The 19892-nt window shown below is 34.8% G+C and overlaps 2 protein-coding genes across 2 annotated transcripts in view; one reads left to right on the top strand and one right to left on the bottom strand.

Moving 5' to 3' along the window:
- Positions 1-2379, bottom strand: part of LOC129912372 (eukaryotic translation initiation factor 5B) — a 156231-nt gene extending 153852 nt beyond the window's left edge. The window contains exons 1-2 of the mRNA XM_055990579.1: positions 1989-2379; positions 1280-1899 (exon numbers count right to left, since the gene is read on the bottom strand). Coding sequence (XP_055846554.1) covers positions 1280-1899; positions 1989-2041 — 673 coding nt within the window. The 5' untranslated portion in view covers positions 2042-2379. The remainder of the gene's footprint in view (positions 1-1279; positions 1900-1988) is intronic.
- A 1583-nt stretch (positions 2380-3962) lies between these two features.
- LOC129912373 (uncharacterized) lies at positions 3963-18881 on the top strand. The gene is made up of 7 exons (XM_055990580.1): positions 3963-4223; positions 4297-4358; positions 4423-4608; positions 14251-15162; positions 15224-15583; positions 16769-18621; positions 18685-18881. The coding sequence occupies exons 1-7, from the start codon at positions 4192-4194 to the stop codon at positions 18757-18759; spliced, it is 3480 nt and encodes a 1159-aa protein (XP_055846555.1). The 5' UTR covers positions 3963-4191; the 3' UTR covers positions 18760-18881.
- The last annotated feature ends 1011 nt before the right edge of the window (positions 18882-19892 follow it).

Genomic DNA, 19892 nt, shown 5'->3' with positions numbered 1-19892 from the left:
CATTTTTTAGATAGGAGGGAGTATTATCTAAAATATGGTGTATAGTTTAGCTCTCTAGTGCATAAAAAGTTATACTATTTCAAAGAAGATTTTTGTCAGTGTTGTTTTCATTTGAATGGGGTTGCCATATTTGTAGGGTTACGTTCTTTATATTATTTTATTATTTTTTTTTTTATATTTTGATTTTCGTTTGGCATTTAAAAAATTTTTTTATCTTGCCAAACAACAAAAATATGAATGTATTAGTTATGTGACAATTTTTACTTTCAAATAGGGTTGCCAAATGGAAGTTCCCATTTTACAAGTGGCAACCCTATTTTTTTATTTTCAGTATCAACTTATCTTTCATTTGACACCAATTTTAACCTCTAACCTTATGAGCTAAGTAACTCGACGTCGCCTCTCCGACTATAAGAAAGAAAACAGAAAACTAAAATAATGGGCAGGTTCAGAAACGTTAGGGACTAAATATTTAGGTAATTTCTCGGTCTCTGATTGGTCAGCTGTCAAAAAAAATCTTTCCAATTTAGGTAATTTTATTGGAAAGCTGACTGAAAAGTTAGGCAAGAAAATTTTCCCTAAAAATTTAGGAAAGTTTTTTTTGTCAACATGACAGCAGATTGTTTTTTATTAAAGAATTTATTTAGCAAAATTAAATTTATTTGTGTGAAAAACAACTAAAAAATGCATTATCGGTTATAATTAATTTTATTTATTCATTACAGTTAAGTGAAATTTGGTGTCTTACCCATGCGACCGGTAAAATTCTTAAATAAATTTCGAAATTTGACAATAGCATAACATCTAAACTATTTTAGTCAATGTACTCAAATTCCTGTTCAGAAAATGACGTTGCCTAAATATCTAGTCCCTAATATTTCCTGAACGTGCCCAATGAAAATAAATTGAAGTTGACAACATTTCGTACGGAAATTTTTGTTCAAAATGTTTCTTAAACTTATAATTCATTCGGGTTTACATGGAGTTACACACAAGTCACGTACCTATATACATACATAAGTGAAACCGATTAGGGACTTTTTCATCCAATTAAAAAAAGGACCCATACCCGGAAATTTTGCAATCAACGACACGGAATTTTTTTGAAGGATATATATTTTTTTTAAGTATTTTATGTTATTGGCAATGTAGACGTTGAGTTGGCAAGTAATTGCCTCGTGTTAAGGTGTTGTTTATCAGGAGAATTAACAAAAGGATAGTTTCTTTTTAGAAATAGGAATTTAGAATTTTTAAAATTAAATGTAAACTGTTAGTGTACCTTTCTTGTTCTTTTTCTTGGAATCCTCATCGGCAATATCATCGGCAGTAGCAACAACAGGTTCAGCTGGTTTTTCTCCAGCATACTCCTTTTGCAACTCAGCAAGGACTTTGTCCAGATCTTCATCATCGTCGTCGTCCTTCCGCTTCGATTTCTTTCCCTTCTTCTTTTCATTTTTCTTAGGTTTCACTTCAACAACTTCAACTGGTTCTGGCTCATCTTCAGATTCAGTTGCAGGCTTACAAGGTTCGTCATCGTCTTCGGCCATTAGCAAATCGAAAGCAGAACTTTTCTTAGCTTTCTTATTGTTCTTCTTCTTTTGCTTAGTTGGTTTTTCATCCTCCGATCCATCATCATCCGAATCAGGAGCAGGGACATTCTTAGCTTTGCCTTTCTTACCAACTTGAAGTTTCTTTACAGACTGGGTGATGGCAGAAACCTCATCATCATCATCATCGTCGACACTTTCGTCGTCACTTGCTGCCGACTTGGCTGGCTTTCCAGCTTTCTTCTTGTTGTTATCCTTCTTTTTGTTCTTCTTGTTCTTAGCAGTGACAGTGTCATTGTCGCTGCTGCCAGCATCATCTTGATCGTCAATTGCAGTCGTCTCGTTGTTGACCCTGAAAATGATTTCCATTTCAATTCACGATTATCAAAAAGAAAAAAAAAAAGTGAAAGTTCAGTGATCGCCGACAGAATCCATACTTACATCTCGTCGTCTCCGGAGACTACCTCTTTCTTGCCCTTTTTAGTTTTGACCATTTTTCACGTTGTTTCTTCAACACGTTTAGACGACTATTCGGACTTTGGGAATTCACAATTGAATCGAATTAACTTTGGATACTGTGTGGACTTGGATAGAATTTATAAAGGAATCTAGTTAGATTGTGAGATTTTCTTTTATTTTGGTTGTTTTTTTTTTTTTTGTATTGAGTGTACACGCAGTCAGTAGATAGACAAATTTCGTAGACACAACACACGAGAATTTACGGAAAAAATCGGGTTTTAACAGAGTTCTCTCGTTCGGTATTCGTCGTATGCAATTTTAACTTTTTTTTTTGTTTGAGGTTATGTGATGGCAAAACGTCAAAAAATTGACTTTTCGAGACTGGTTGTTTGTTTGACAGATAAAAATTGTTGTTTTTCGTGGGGATGAGAAAAGATAAATTTGCACATGGAATGTTATCGATGTTATCGATTTGTTAAGGGTGAAAATGCATCGCACAAATTTAATTGGTGTCAGTTGGCCTGTTCCTTTGTTAAAGCCTGGTACGCTGCTCGCGCTAAATTTTAGCTCCCATACAAATTATCGAAAATTTTTAGCCGAGATAAAATGGATCCCATACAAGTTATCGATAACTTGTATGGGAATTTTATCTCAGCTAAAATTTAGCGCGAGCAGCGTACCAGTCTTAAGCCTGGTACGCTGCTCGCGCTAAATTTTAGCTGAGATAAAATTCCCATACAAGTTATCGATAACTTGTATGGGATCCATTTTATCTCGGCTAAAAATTTTCGATAATTTGTATGGGAGCTAAAATTTAGCGCGAGCAGCGTACCAGGCTTAAGCTATTACATGAAGCCTGGTACGCTGCTCGCGCTAAATTTTAGCCAAGATAAAATTTCCATACAAGTTATCGATTATTTGTATGGGACTCATTTTAGCTCGGCTAAAATTTTTCGATAATTTGTATGGGAGCTAAAATTTAGCGCGAGCAGCGTACCAGCCTTGAAGCCTCAAGAGGCTTGACTCTTTTTTCGAATTTTCTTTTCATAATCATTCTGTGAGGCGCGTACTATTACACGATGCCTCTTGAGTCAAAGACTCAAATTTGACATTTCTCATTTGATTTAAGTATTGTTGTTGTTGTATTCCACCAAGAAGCAAATAGAAATGAAAGGGAATGTTGAAAAAAGAAAGAGTGGAAAAAGAAACTTCAAAAAAGAGTCTCAGAATTAAAATGGATCCCATACAACTTGTATGGGAATTTTATCTCGGCTAAAATTTAGCGCGAACAGCGTACCAGGCTTTACTTGCGAACAGACTATCAACAAAATCAATGCAATTCGTATGGAACCTACTAGGGAAGAAGAACATCAGTAGTTTTAGTAGTAAAGCCTGGTACGCAGCTCGCGCTAAATTTTAGCTCCCATACAAATTATCGAAAAATTTTAGCCGAGCCAAAATGAGTCCCATACAAATTATGGATAACTTGTATTGAAATTTTATCTTGGCTAAAATTTAACGCGAGCAGCTTACCAGGCTTTACAGCAAAGCAAAAAACATAAAAATACTAATTAAAAAAAATTCAAGAAAAAACATCAGAAAATAAGTTAAAGCCTGGTACGCTTAAGCCTGGTACGCACCTCGCGCTAAATTTTAGCTGCCATACAAATTATCGAAAAATTTTATCTCAGCTAAAATGGATCCCATACAAATTATCGATAACTTGTATGGGAATTTTATCTCGGCTAAAATTTAGCGCGAGCAGCGTACCAGGCTTTAACAGGCTTAAATAACCAATAGACAGAAAAACAAAATAAAGTGTGAACTCTGCCTTAATAAGAAATCTCACAAGTTCAGTTCAATAATTTCTGAACACTTCCTAAATTAATTTTACCGATTCAAGTCGCAGTGCATTTTTCGATTCTTGCAGTTGCACAAATGCACTTGAAAAAAAAACTTGAATTTATTTGAAGAAAAATTTCGTTACAGTTGTGTTTTGTTCTTTTGTCTAATTTTTTTAATTTTATATAACTTTTACAAGTGATATTATTATATTTCTTCATTTCTTACATTTCATGCGTTCCCATTACTTATTTTTTCAAAAGATTTTAATTTTCTTAATGATCAGCATTCACGTTATTCATTGGTGAACAACAAGTTCAAGTTTATCTCGTAAATTCAGAGAATGGATTCAAGAAATCTCAAGCATGCATCAAGGTATGTGAAAATTATAGCTCTTTTGTAACTAAAAAAAAAATATGAGTGTATTTTAATTCATTATTTGTTTTAGTTCTTTGTTAAATTCTGAAAAAGATGACACTCTTGGTCTCTTGAATATGGAAAATTTGCGTGGTAAGATATCTTTATTTTTTTTTTGTTCGGTTGTTGAGGATTTGTTTTTTCCCCCCCTTTTTAGTTTTCGGTGAAACATCAAGAAATTCATCAATGAACAGAGACAAAATCAATGAACGTTTAAAACAGGAACGTGCCAAAGCAATGGAAACATTACAAAAGGCTTCGCAGGGTGTTTTCAAGCATCCAAATCCAAAACAGCTAAGTTTGGGGAACAAAGAAAACGAGTCCAATATTACAAGGACACCTGGTAAGCAAGAAAACATTGTTGCAAACATACATTTTATTCATTAGTTCTTAAGGTCAAAAGTATTTATCGTCTATTAGTGCTGTGTTACAGTCCTTGTAAGATCTAAGCCCTACCCAATAATGCCCATGATGCAGGCTATTTTAGGTAGTTGATTAGGTATAATGCCATTTTATTAGAGTGCTAAGACTAAGATGATTCTTCGAGATAGTCGAGAACTTCTTTCAAAAAAATCATATTATGTCTAGCCACTCTCCCTATCAACTGTCTCTGGATGTGCCATTAGTATTGAAAACATACTCCACTTTGACTTTTAATCCAAAGGTGACTTATTAAAAGTCCAACCAAACCACAAAATAGTCTTGAAACCACCAGTTATGGCATAGGATCAAATTAGACTGACCCGTTACATTCGACTCGTTCGAAATATGTTAAACTTCTAATAAGTCACCCTTGGATTAAAAGTCGAAGTGGAGTATGTTGTCCATACAAATGGAATTACAATGATGGATATTCTCCCCGATGTATTCCAAATATAGAGGGCATACGACAAATAATTTGGGTAAAATCAGCTACTACCTACGAAATATTCAAACTTCCCTATGAGCAACGGTTAACTTGGTTCTTGAAAGAAAGCTCGGCTGTTTATTAAAGGCGAAGACTAATAAAACTGTCCGGGATTTCTCCGAATGATTCTGAAACTAGTAAAGCATGTTTTCTCGAAATGTAACTACATGGAGTTATTTCACCTATATTTTGAGGGACCACTTATGACATCAAAGTTATGAAATGTCACTACTGGTTGTTCAATTGCAATTCTGAATTTTGCGATTTTGAACAAAACAAACTAAATTATATTAAAATAAACTGAAGAAAAAGAAAACAAATACATAGATAGCTTTTTATGGAATAATATGGCTTCATACGTCTCATCATCATCTTCCTCAAGTGATGATAAATTTCTAGGGAAAGTTTGTAATAATAATGTTCATTTTACATTCCGGATTGGACAGTCCTGTACCTGTATAGTATTGCATTTATTAAATGGAAAGCCAGTTTTATAAATAAACAAATAACAATTGGAATTTTATTTAAAGGAAATATTAGTTCAGCTCATAACAAAGTTTTTGATTAGAATAATTAATATTGAAAAATAATTTTCTGATATAAAATTATTTACTAACTCAATATATAAAACAAAAAACAAGTAGTTGTAAATAACAAGTAACATATAATAAGTTCTTAACTTCATTACTTTCCCTTGTTACTTGAAAATTACATTTAAGCATCTTGTCCCATTTGTTTGTATAATGTTTTAAGACGATGGCTTGGTAATGGCTTTGTCATTACATCTGCAAGTTGATGTTCAGTTGAAATTTGTTGAACCATAATTTGACCTTCAATAACTTTCTCTCTAATGAAGAAATGTTTTATGGCAATACGTTTCGTCCTTCGGTGAAATTCTGGGTTTTGAGAAAGTCGTACTGCCGCAGAATTATCAACTTGAATGACTGGCACATCCTTGAGTTCAAAAATGCCTTTGAATAATCTTTTTAACCAAATGGCTTCTTTGGCTGCTTCATTTGCCGCTACTATTTCTGCCTCTGTTGTTGATGTAGCCACCATTGCTTGTCGTTGGCTAAGCCAAGAGATAGCTCCACCAGCATATTTAATAACGACTCCAGAAGTTGAACGTCCTGTCTTCATACAACCCCCAAAATCTGCATCACTGTAGCATTCCAGTATTCGTTTTTCTGCATCATTTCGATAAGTTATACCATACTCTAATGTTCCTGCTATGTATCGAAAAACTCTCTTGACTCTTGTAATATCTTCAGGTGATGGATTTTCGAGTGTTCTTGAAAGAAATCCTACACTATATGCAAGATCCGGTCTTGTTCCAAGCATTAAATACATTAATCCACCAACGGCTTGTCTGTATGGAAATGTGTTTTTCTCTGTTTCTTCTTTCCCTGATTTGAAAGTTTCAGTATTCTTGATCATAGGAGTTGAAATCGATTTGCACTCAGAAAAATTAAACCTTTCAAGAATTCTTCTAGCATGTGCTGTCTGTTTAATTTTAATGTTTTTATTTTTCAACTCGATTTCTAGTCCCAGAAAATAAACAGCTTCCTTCGAAATGATTTTAAATTCTTGTTTAAGTTCTTTTATGAATAAATCTAGGTCTTTCTTATCTGTGGCCGCAACTAAGCCGTCATCAACATATAAAACGAGAATAAGTTTATTCCCATTTCTTTCACGAATAAACAAACATGGATCAGCTTCACTCGTTTTGAATCCCAAATTCAAAATAAAGTTTCCAAACCGTTTATTCCAGCACCTTGACGACTGTTTGAGACCATAAAGACTTCTTTTTAGTTTACATACCTTATCTGTGCCATCAGAAAACCCCTCTGGTTGCTTCATGAATATGACTTCTTCAAGTTCTCCGTATAGAAAGGCTGTTGATACGTCAAATTGCGCAAGGTGCATGCCTTCACTTGCAGCAATACTTAAAATTGACCGTATCGTCCCTAACTTCGCAACAGGACTGAACGTTTGACAGAAGTCAATACCATAACGCTGGCTAAAACCTTTTGCTACTAACCTGGCTTTATATTTGTCGATACTACCATCAGGATTTTTCTTCAGATTGTAAACCCACTTGCAAGGTATAGCTTTTGTTCCTTTCCGTAGTTCGGTTAGTATCCATGTCTGGTTTTCTTTGAGTGATGTAATTTCTCTTTGCATTGCCTTTTTCCACTCATTTTTGTTCTTATTGGTGATTGCTTCTTGGTAATTTTCAGGACTTTCTAAATTACTTACAAATTCTTCCGCTGACATAACAAAATCATCGAACTTCATTGGTCTCCTCAATTGTGTGCTTTTTCTTAGACTTTCTTTTCCTATTGATGGTTTTTGGATTTCTTCTTCTTCATTGTCTAGATCAGTGTCTTGGCCGGTATTATATTCATCACTTTCTATATCTTCTTCAATGTCAAAATCATTGTCACTGTTGGTTCTATATTCTTCGTTTTCTGTCATAGTTGGTTCTTCATCTATAAATGTATTTTGAGGTTCATCGTCAGATCTTTCTTCTTTAACATCATGTAGGGGTAAATTAACAGTATTCTTACAAATTCTTGGTCTTTCTTGAAATTGGACATCTCTAGATAATATAACTTTATTATCTTCATTGTTGAATATTCGAAACCGTTCATCACCATCATATCCAACTAGATATCCCTTCACAGCTTTCTTATCCATTTTCTTTCTCTTCTGTACAGGTACATGCGTAAAACATGTAGACCCAATGATTCTGAGGTGTTTTATTCTAGGTTTCTTTCCCATCCAGAGCTCGTATGGACTTTTTTCTTGAATTGATGATTTGCCGGTTCTGTTCAAAATATATACAGCAGAATTTACTAATTCTGCCCAAATAGCTTCTGGAAATGTAACTTCTGAGTTGGAATACTTGAAAGTTCTTGCCATTTCTATGATAGTTCTGTTTTCTCGTTCACTTCCACCATTTTGCTGAGGTGTATAAGGAGCGGTCAGTCTTTGTACAATGCCATGATCTCGAAGTATGTTTTTGACTTCAGCATTGTCGAACTCACCACCATTGTCACTTAATAATTCTTTGATATTATGACCTAAACCTTTTGCATGTGCTAGCACTTCTTTCAGGGCATCTTTTACGTCTGACTTTCTTTCAATTGCAAAACCATAGCGATATTTTGTGAAACTATCTTTAAACACAACTAAATAACGCTTGTTCTTGAATGAACCACTGAACGGTCCACAAACATCAGTCGACATTAACTCGCCTGGTTGAGTTGCTTTTCTTCGAGTTCCAAAAGGTAATCGATGCATCTTCCCATAAATACATGGCTCACAAATAGTATTATCTAGTTTTAAATTGATTCCCAACTCTCTTTCTAGTAATGCTTTGACGTGACGTTTGTCTTGGTGACCCCATCTCTCGTGGTAAAGTTGTAATGTTGTGCTTTCTGTGATTGCAATGTTTAGACCACATCTTTCTTGAGTTTTGACTGTTCTTATATCTGCTTTATACAATGACCCATTCGTCTTACGATGGCCACATAACAAGACTTGACCATTTACTTCAAGCCAGCATTTTGTAGGCAATGACTTAAATATGCTATTTTGGTTTCTGTCTTGAGATGCTAGTACTGAAAATAAATTTCTAGAAACATTAGGTACATACCATACATCTCTCAATGTAATTTCGATCTCTTCACTATTGACTCGGGACATCATTAGTATGTTTCCTTTGCCAACTGCTTTTAAAGTTTCCTTTCCAGCTGCTTGAATACTGCACGGAGTCTCAAATTCTTTAAACTCGTAGAAGTAATCTGCAGAATTAGTGACATGTTTTGTTGCCCCATTGTCAACCCACCAATCGTTTGAGTTTTCTTCATATGTTAGAACTTCGTTGCAGACTGAAACAAGCGAAGCATTCACACCCTTCGAATCGATCTGGTTGACATATGGCTCTTTACTTCTATTTGGTCTTCCGTCAGATATCCATTTTCTACAATCCCGCAGCCAATAACCCTTTTTCTTGCAGTAATTACATAAATCGTCTTTTCTGGGCCACTTCTTCTTAATATTTCCATCATATTTCTTATGAGTTCTTGCTATTAGGGCCTCTTGAGAATCGTCTTCTTGAGTAGTCTTCTGAAAATTTCTCTCGAACATACATATTTGTGCTGTCAGTTCGTCAAAAGTTTTCTCTTCTTCTTTGGTTAAGAGCATCCAACTTGATTTGAATGACTCATATTTGCTTGATAAAATGTGTAAAATCTTGCACACTAGCATTAAATCTGGTAATGCGTTATACTTTTTAGCAATAAGACCATTATTAAGCTCATTCCATAAGTTTCTCAACTGAGCAATGTGTGTAGACACATCATCGCCTGTCTTCCAGTTGAAACTAAAAAGATCAGTACAAATTTTGAATAGCTGATCTTTGGAAGACGCTTCAAATTGATTCTTCAATGCATTTCATGCATCGTAGGCCGTTTCCTTGTCCATGATTTTCTGATATACAGCATCAGTTACAGAGCTAGTTATCATAGACTTTGAGTAACTATTTGCTCTTCTGTATAAATCACACTTCGCCTTGTGTTCTTTCTTCTCAGGTTCCGTAGCAGTGGCTGCCAATGCTTCAGGCTTCTCTAATTTGCCATCAATGACGTCAACTGCCCCTTCGTGATAATCAAGAAGATCTCGCATTTTCCGCTTCCATATTGGCCAATCTTGTTCACCAGTTAATAATCTAATATTCTTCATTAGATCCATATCTTTATCTTATATCTTCTTAATTTTTCTTTGAAAATGAATCTTCTTTTTATCGTTACCGAAAAATAATATTTCTTTAAATAATCTGTTTAATATTTATTTATAAAATAGCTGCTGGTCCCATAACCTATTGCATTTATTAAATGGAAAGCCAGTTTTATAAATAAACAAATAACAATTGGAATTTTATTTAAAGGAAATATTAGTTCAGCTCATAACAAAGTTTTTGATTAGAATAATTAATATTGAAAAATAATTTTCTGATATAAAATTATTTACTAACTCAATATATAAAACAAAAAACAAGTAGTTGTAAATAACAAGTAACATATAATAAGTTCTTAACTTCAATATATAGTTCTAAGAATTACGAAACGAAAACGCTATAAGTCAGTTTCTTCCCTAATGTAAGTGAATGTTTAGTCATAAACCCCAAGTAGCCAAATCTTTTCGAAATTACGGGCGAAAAGATTTCATACAAAAAAAATACTTGATTTCACTCTTCAATATGGCTCTCGGTCCAAGTATTGTTAACCAACTTGATGATTTTCCCATTGGCCAGCAGATAAAGAATTATATCTCTAGCATCCACCCAGGCTATGAGTTAATATTTTTTTTCTCCTGAAAAGCCGATGTCCCCCCGTTCTTTTTCGTTTGTAGAACTCGTTGTTAGCTTTGGACCTTATTTGCAGCGCCGCTTTTTAAACTTTTTTCTTAAATAGATGTCCTTCTGGCAAATATTCTCACAGCATTTCCTTGTGTTTGTGATAATCGGATATCTGCATTCGTACATTGGGTACTACTAAGTACTGTCAAGAATCAATATCTAGGAATACCTAGCGTCGATAGTTATATGAACATATTGGTTGACGATATATTGATTCTGAGATTTTCATGTAGGTTTATGAATTTAATCGTCAGTTGTGAGAACGGAATAATTCCATTTTGCAAAAGTGTTGGGAAAACGCAAAAAACTGAATAGCGTCTATATTTTACTTTTTTGAGATGCAAGACCTATCGATAAAATGAAGATCACGTGGATTTGAGTGGAATGAGATAAAAATTTTGTTTGTAGCCGGTTCTGGTAGACAGGTATAAAAAGATAGGTTCGAATGGTCATACTTCGGTCAGTTTTCAATGAAAAAAACTTTTTCAGCCCAGCATTTCGAAGGAAATTTTATCTTCTGTATTTATTAAGAGCAATATCTATCTCAGCCAAAAAAATCCCGTTAAAAAAGTTTTTTCATGTTTTTTTGGCCTGTTTTGGTATGGAATTTTTGTTTTCAATTTTTTTAAAACATTTTTCCGATATTAAATTGGGTTCTCTACAACAAGTTTTAAAATCAATTTATAAAAATTATGCTTTGTTAACGAGATATATTGAAAAAAAAAAGAGGGCTTTTGCGCCTCTATCTTCAATTTCCACCCTCTAATTTAATAGCACTCCGCTGTATTATCTTCTCTCATAACCCATTCAACATTTTTTGCAATTAAAACCCGTGAACGTCTTAGTTAAGACATAATTAATAGCCTGTAATCCTGGATTTATTCTGTTCTTCGAACTTATAAAATTTTTCTACCCCTGTAACTTCGACACCCAAAATAATTTGTTTGTTTTTTTTCAACTTGAAAGATGTGTCTACGCCTAAAGATGAAATTTGCATCAAAAAGTCAATTTCGAAAAAAAGTGGACTTATTTCGTTCTCACAATTGACGATTCAATTCTGATATGCGGGAATCTCGTACTGGCTAACACAACATTTTTCCCTGCAGCCTCGATCCAATATTGGATGTGGTGTTGCTTTTCGACTGTGCTTCCAAGATGCCTTTTTTTTAGCTTCGCATTAAAATCACCCCATACAATTTTAATATCGTAGTAATAGATTTGTAGGTTTTTTCGAGGAGCTCGTATCTATTGATTGCCCACCTAGAGCGTGAGATTTAACACCAATACGTGATAGAAGCATTTAACGATATAACTCGTTGAGCGAATTAAGTCGATTGTATTTAGGTTTTGCTTTGTAATTGGTAATCTTCCAAAATTTATAGAGCCTTATCCTAGAAATTCGGTCATTTCATGCCTCTAGTTCTTAAGTCAAAATCAAATTATAAGCATATAAGTCAATACCCTTTTGTAAATTGTGCCATTTTTATGATCAAGCGATCCCCAATATGTACTTGAGATAGCAGTGGAATCGACTATTTTGGTACGTTTGCACGAAAAAAGTAATATTCTCGTCACTTGGCCAAGTTTAAAATTTTCAAATCCCAATTGGAAACCCTTTATTGTAAATCTTTATTTCTTTCATTATTTTTTCTGATATCCATATAGGTTTTATCTACGATCCACTGCTGATGTCAAAACCTTACTTAAACGCAGTTTGTTCGATTCGATTAAGCAAAACCCTTTTTCTTAGAACCAAATACGAAATACGTAAGATTTGAATCATTCTGGTCCTGCTGTAAAAATAACTTGAGTTGAGAAAAATTATTCGGGTGCTGTTTGTTGCTTGTATTGTATACTTCCCTTCCAAAACCAGCATGTACAGTTGTGTTCAAAATAATAGTAGTGCCTGCAACAAAATAACATTTGTTATATTTACGGTGCTTCTATGGTTAAAAATTTAATTTCTTTGATGTCAAAGTTTGTAACGGTCAATTACTAATAAATGTATCGTAATTTTAAAATGAAAAAGAAGGTGCCAAATAATTTTTCATTGATTTTTGGTTGTTCTTTCGAATTTGACCTGTTCAAAATAATAGTAGTTAAAGTTATTTTTTAAGAATTTAAAAGCGGTTTATAACTTAGAATATTTATTTTTGGTTTAAAAGTAAGTACTCATATAATTTGAATAATTTTTCAACAAAAAACGATTTGTTTCGGTTTTAATCTATTTAAAGTTCGAAGAGCAAAACACTGCAGTTCGGATAAAGGAAACTTATACGAAAGCTGCTTGAAGAAGGGAAAACCTACTTGGAAATTCAAGTTTATATTAGGATGCTCCCCTACAATGGTAGCCAATGCAATAAAGTCAACGAAAGACCCGAAACGCGCGGTAGAAAAAGAAAAAAGACCGCCGTAGATGACAGGCGTATTGTCCAGACGAGGAAAGTTGAGCCTTCTGCATCGTTGTTTCACATCCAGAAGGCTTTAAGCCTAGATTGCAGTGCAGTGAACATTCGGAGGCGAATGTTAGACACTAATTTGTACGCTTGAAGTCCACGAAAAGTTCAGCGAAACATGTTAAAAAGCGTATCCAGTTTGTAAAAGACCACATAAACTGGCCAGCAAAGTAATGGCGTAACATATTGTTTACTGATGACAGCATATTTGTCCCTTTTGGTGGTACTGGATCTCCACAATACGTCCGACGTCCACCCAATACGGATTATGTTCCAAAGTATACGACGAAAACAGTTAAACATGGAGGGTCGAAAATTTTAGTATTTTAACATATTTCTTTGTTAAGAGCGGAACTTTTCGTGGGTTTCAAGCGTACAAATTAGTGTCTAACATTCGCCTCCGAATGTGCACTGCACTGCAATCCAGGCTTAAAGCCTTCTGGATGTGAAACAACGATGCAGAAGGCTCAACTTTCCTCGTCGGGACAATACGCCTGTCATCTACGGCGGTCTTTTTTCTTTTTTTACCGCGCGTTTCGGGTCTTTCGTTGACTTTATTGCATTGGCTACCATTGTAGGGGAGCATCCTAATATAAACTTGAATTTCCAAGTAGGTTTTCCCTTCTTCAAGCAGCTTTCGTATAAGTTTCCTTTATCCGAACTGCAGTGTTTTGCTCTTCGAACTTTAAATAGATTAAAACCGAAACAAATCGTTTTTTGTTGAAAAATTATTCAAATTATATGAGTACTTACTTTTAAACCAAAAATAAATATTCTAAGTTATAAACCGCTCTTAAATTCTTAAAAAATAACTTTAACTACTATTATTTTGAACAGGTCAAATTCGAAAGAACAACCAAAAATCAATGAAAAATTATTTGGCACCTTCTTTTTCATTTTAAAATTACGATACATTTATTAGTAATTGACCGTTACAAACTTTGACATCAAAGAAATTAAATTTTTAACCATAGAAGCACCGTAAATATAAAAAATGTTATTTTGTTGCAGGCACTACTATTATTTTGAACACAGCTGTAACTTGTTCCGTCTTTGAAACAACCTGCCCAACGTTTTGAGCCACACTCAAAACGTTTCTGCCCTTACACCTTATTATAAGATTTACCTTCCATGGTTCCATTTATTTTACGATTCAATTGTCTAAATACATATAACATTTTAATATTTTTATTTCAGTTCTTGATCGCACCGATTATGTTCCATATCGTGGTCTTAAAAGCATCAATATAACCGATCTAGCTGTTGACAAAACAATCCACTTGGAATCTTCCGATATTAAATCATCAGCATCTAAGAATTCAGTTAACAAAATATCATTTGAGCCCTCTGAAATGACTGGTAGATCCACAGCTTTTTCTCGAGATCTCGGCAAGCAGAAAAATAATCGCCATAGCTTGTTGTCGGTGGAAGAGATTTTAGCGAGTAGCTCTGCAGCAAGTGTCCGTAGTTTGTGTGATTCATTACGTGAAAGCTATGGTGGAAATAATAGCATGAGCCTGCCACGTACAGCAGATATGTCCAAAACCACCCAGGAATCTCTGTATTCTGGTGACACAGACCAAGGAGGATTTTCATTCTCCAATGCCATGCGTGCTGATGAAAGTTGTTTTGGCTCGGAACATTTTGCTCCAGCCGAACTAATGCATTCAAAGTTAATGAACGATGAAAAGTTGTGGGCCCAAGAGTTTGCTGCTATTCCTGAAAAGGCATTAAGTGATTCGCATGTTAAGAATCAAAGTAAAATTCACGGTGATACGTTGTTAACTTCTATGATGTCAAATGGCGTGAATGATCCAGATTTTTCACTTGGCAACTATTTTGGTCAACAATCTGAAGATCTTTGGAATATCGTTCACGCTAAAAGTCCAGTTAAAGGTCGTCCCCCGGTGGCTTTGGTAGATGCAACCATAACTGAAACGGATTCGATAAATGAGTCAACAACTCCAAAGCCAGATAATAAAGGTTATAGCAGCCATCAAACGAATAGGACGTCAATAGATCTATCAAAGAAGCATGAGAGTAAGGACTCAGGAAATGCCACAGATAGTTCGTATTTGCTGAGTGTTTCAGCGATTGAAAGAGCTTTGGGTAAGTTACTAAATTATCACGAAAAAATTTGCTAATACAATTTTATAAATAATGTTTTTAGTTGATATGCAAACTGAAGATTCGGATGGATCGGTGGTAAATCGTCTCCTAATGGCTAAGAAAACAAGAAGCTGCATGAATCCATATCGTGAACAAGTACAAGAAAAGTCCACCGCTAGAATGCTTTCATTGGGTGGAGCTATTGAAAGAACAGCATTGGCAAATAATACAAAAGCAGAGACTATTTTTGAAAATAAAGAAAACTACGATCCGCAGGAGATGAAAACAACAAAGTATTCCGACACAATGAGTTTTACGGATTCGTTGTTAAATAGCTCTGATATGAAAAAGTTTGAGAGAAGCAGTTTGGAACGATCCCCATTGCAACCTATTGAGATAAGCAATCCAACTATAACTGTTGGTGAGTTTTAAATATTTGTGCAAAAATTTAATGTGGTTTGATCAAATTTATGATTTTGGATATGGTAAAATTCTAAAACCAAACCTCTTTTACTTTGAATTCACATACAGTTAAGAATTGCTTAGCAAATTCGTTTTTTCGTATTAGGTTGAGCAATAAGAAAAAAACATTTTGCATGAATTATATATAATGGTCATGACGGGCGTGTTCAAGGTAAACTTTCGATTTTCTTACAAGACCCAATAAAGGTATTCTAAGGTATCGGTTTTTTAATTTCTTCAGAAACCTAAACTGGTAACTAAGCTCCCTCGATGATGCCGTAGACTTTACAACACATACTACCACTTATTTATTTATTTCGATACTTTTTATCCTGAACAAGATGGTTAAAACTTTTAAGCAGAAAGGAAAATCAAGTAATAAGAATACAAAATAATCATTTACATCTCTCGAATGCCGTCATACTGTTTATCGTTGCTACCAGTTTATTCTTAATGCCAATTTCGAACTGATTTTTAAGAATAGAGGTCTTAGAAGGGGTTTGTGTACGGCTTTTTCATACGCGCAATGATACTGCATGTGAAATCAATTTATATTGAATGTGGACTCAGCTCTGCCGCTTCAAAAATTTAATACGAATGTGCAAAGGCATCTGCTTTAGTATTGTCAGATTTTTGTCTAAGTGAACGCCGATGATAATGTTCTTATACGGATCTTATACGGTAAAATGTCTCCCTAGGTATTACTCACGAAGTTATAAGGGCGATACACTATTCAGATACGTCTGTGCAAACGTCTGTCTGTTTGCGCAAACATGCTTTCGCCACATAATATGCAAACGTGGTTGGACAGTCATTGATTTCGAAAAAACTTTTAGGTATGGGGTTTTCGTTTGGTACAAAAATCTTTCAAAAAACTGATTTTGCCAATGTTTGACTTCGTTTGGCCAAAAAATTGCTTTATTTTTTATCTTTGATCAATTTTCCAGATCTGGTTTTTTCGATTGTCAGTTGACTCAAAGACTCACTCATACTTAAAATTGGCGTTACTGTCCTCACACATAATTTTGATTCGTATGACGGACACTTTTTTTCATTGTGGTAGAAGCCTCCCTTAGCCCCTCCTCTTGCACATAATTTATTTCAATTAAACTTTATGTTTATTAATTTTTCTTTCAAATTTCAGATGAAGCTGCTGATTTTGGTGATTTAGATGAGCATCCCTCATTATTGGAGAAAGAATCAACTCGTAAAATTCGTCGTCATAAGACTACTCGCGATTTAAGTCCATCATCGACCGATTCTAATTTCGACATACCCAATCAATATCTAGATCGTAAACAAAAACGAAGTCGATCAGGTTCCCGCAATGAAGAGAAAAGAGAAAGAAGTGTATCAAAAGAGAAACGCTCCACAGAAAAATCCCAGCCAATGTCTCTCTCATCGACACGCAACGAACCTGATGAAATGTCATCGCCAAATCCATCCAAATCATCTTCGCTTTTTCGAAAGCGACGTAGCCCATCTCCAGCATTCTTCGATTCTCCAATATCATCACCAAGAAGCTGTCTATCATCACAAGTCTCTTCGCCCACATTCACAGGACATTCTCCCCTACTCGATAATACCACAAACTCAGATCGTCGCTATCTCGTTGGAACAGTTTCATCTCCAGACTGTGGAAAATTCTCACTTCCAAGCTATGGTCTGGTAACCAAGACTACTTCGACTGGTTCGGTGAAAGGTCGCAGTACATCGCGTTGTTCCAATTCAAGTGAATTCAGTCATCGTGATGGTAAATTGATTCCATTGAAAGTGACATGTCTTCAGTTGTCTTGGGGAAGCATACGACTGCGCAAGAATGCCAACAAATCAATGCAAATCAAGAACACATCAGACAAAAGGCTGATAATTAAAGTAGACGTCTCGGGTCCAGGCTTTCAAATTGTCAACAATCAGGGAAATCTAATAACTCTTCAATCTCAGGAATGTCGGTCGGTTAGCTTAAATTTCTGCCCAACAGTTATTGGTGCGGCTGTTGGGGTTTTATCTTTCAGTGCTCCAAATAGCCCGGCAAGTCAAACTTATTTGGATGTCCCTCTTTATGGCTATGGAGGCACAGCCAGTCTCATTCCACAAAATATACTCAGAGGTCCCATTGGTGCCCCCTTCCTGACTATGGGTGACTTGAAGGACTTATCAGGACCATTAGAGAAAACTTTTAAAATCTACAATAAGGGTCCTTTACATGGCTTCGCTGTGATAATAATTGATTCCTTCGGTTTGGATATGCCTCGACTACGTGATGCCATTGAAGTTACACCCAATAAAGTAATTATTCCACCCGAGGGTATCGTCAACATACGTGTCACTCTGAAACCACGTCGGGATGACATTAAAAAAATCATAAAAAAGATCTCGGATGTCCTAGCTCTTGCCAATATGCGAATTATTTGTGGAGATGAACCATCCCGTCAGAGAATTCGTAATCTAATTCGTACCATGAAAGAGGAAGACAAATCAAAGTTTACCTCCAAATCGCTTGACAGAGTTTGGGCTAGTTTCCCAGGTGAGAAGCCAGTCGATGATTTGGAAACTTTGAAGGAAAAATCAGAGGTAGCTTTGGATATGATTTCATCGTTGCGCATCCATGAAATAGCTCTCACACTGAATCATTATAAATTGGATGAAACAGCAGATTCAACTTTGGTCTTCCCGGATGCCGATGAAACCGTGGTTTTTCGTACATTTTGTTCCACTTCACCCACACAAATGTTAGATCCTGTCGATGAAGAGCAAGAGCAAACGTCCGAGTCGTGGTCGGTTAGACCGAATGTATTACAATTTGAACCTCCTATGAGATTTGTTGTCAAAAATGACTCACATAAGAGGAAACTTTTCGAAATTTCTTGCAACTATGATTTGTTTAGATTTAAACCGTCCAATGGATATGTAGACGCTGGCAAGGAGATGGAAGTAGAAGTTTTGAGTCAAAGTGAGAAGCCAGGAATGTTGCCCAATGATGAAATATATATTTATGTGAGTTTATTTTTATAATTATGAATAATTTTGTTTTTAATTTTGTTTTTCTTCATCTTGTAGGTCTACAATCAAAATGAAAGAGTTTCCATACCAGTTAAAGTAAACAAGAACTATTTCCCATGGAATCGCAGATAGAATCTGTTTTTATATTTAATACTATTTTCGATTAAATGTTTTGTGTAATACTTTTTACTTTTTATTGATATTGATTTGCATTGTTTTTGTGTACTTAAATGAAATAAAGTTATTGCATAAAGCGATAGGCCTTAAAATATTTGTTTTTAAGAACCAGAAAGTATGCAAAGAAAACTGTAACAATAGTTGCCATTGTGCTGAATATGAATGAATAGGAAACTCGACGATAAGCAGCGAATTCTTCTTCAGGCTTTCACAGTAAAATATGGCGAAAATAACGTGAAGTAACCTTGGATTCGCCTTCAACTAGTTCTTTACTACTTTTCGTTTCATCGCTAGTATCCTGTGCTAAAAAAAGGCCCCACTAAGCCAACTAACGAAACTGCGTTTATAACAGGTATTCAAACCAATCATCGGCTACTGTTTTCGTGTGAAGTACACCATCTCAAGATAGTACCTATTTATCATAAGGAACATTTTGAGGGTATGCACTGGAGCTTCAGAAAAATTAAGTAATAAGCGAATCTACGAAGCCTATCTACATTTAATAAAGTTCGGAATAAATGGAATTTTTTTATACATAATGTACGTAAATAACTTTTCGTCTTGAATTCACAAAAAAGCATAGTACCTAAGCTGCTGAAGCAAATAGAAAATTTTTCTAACGAAAAAATATCATCGATCATTCTGTCAGTCAATATATAAAAATTAAATTAAGTCAAAAAAAAAAAAAAAAAAAAAATGTGAAAATTTATTTTTAGACAAAAAAAAGTGTAAATACAAATTTACAAGACTGTTACGCAAAACTTATTTATTTGAAAATAATTCTGTTGTTTTTATTATCCTTTTTAATTCGCATTGTAAATTTGAAACAATTAAAAAGAATTGATTAGTAATGACAGATAAGGAACGGCGAAATGGTTAAGTGAAGAATTGTCTCAGAAAACTCCGACAAAAAAATTGTTAAACTGTCGTGTCTAATTATGCCGACTTTTCACGAGTCGATTTCAAAGTCCTGTTTCTTTCGCTGCGGTCACCGTGACGTATGTGTTACATTTTTCTTAGTTTTTTTTTTGCTCAATTCAAAGTTAATTCTCGCTGAAAGTTTTGAAGACCAAAATTCATCATCAAAC

Source organism: Episyrphus balteatus, chromosome 2, assembly GCF_945859705.1.
Source record: "Episyrphus balteatus chromosome 2, idEpiBalt1.1, whole genome shotgun sequence".
Classification (NCBI taxonomy): domain Eukaryota; kingdom Metazoa; phylum Arthropoda; class Insecta; order Diptera; family Syrphidae; genus Episyrphus; species Episyrphus balteatus.
Note: the sequence above shows the minus strand (reverse complement) of the source record. Positions and strands in the feature narration are given on the sequence as shown.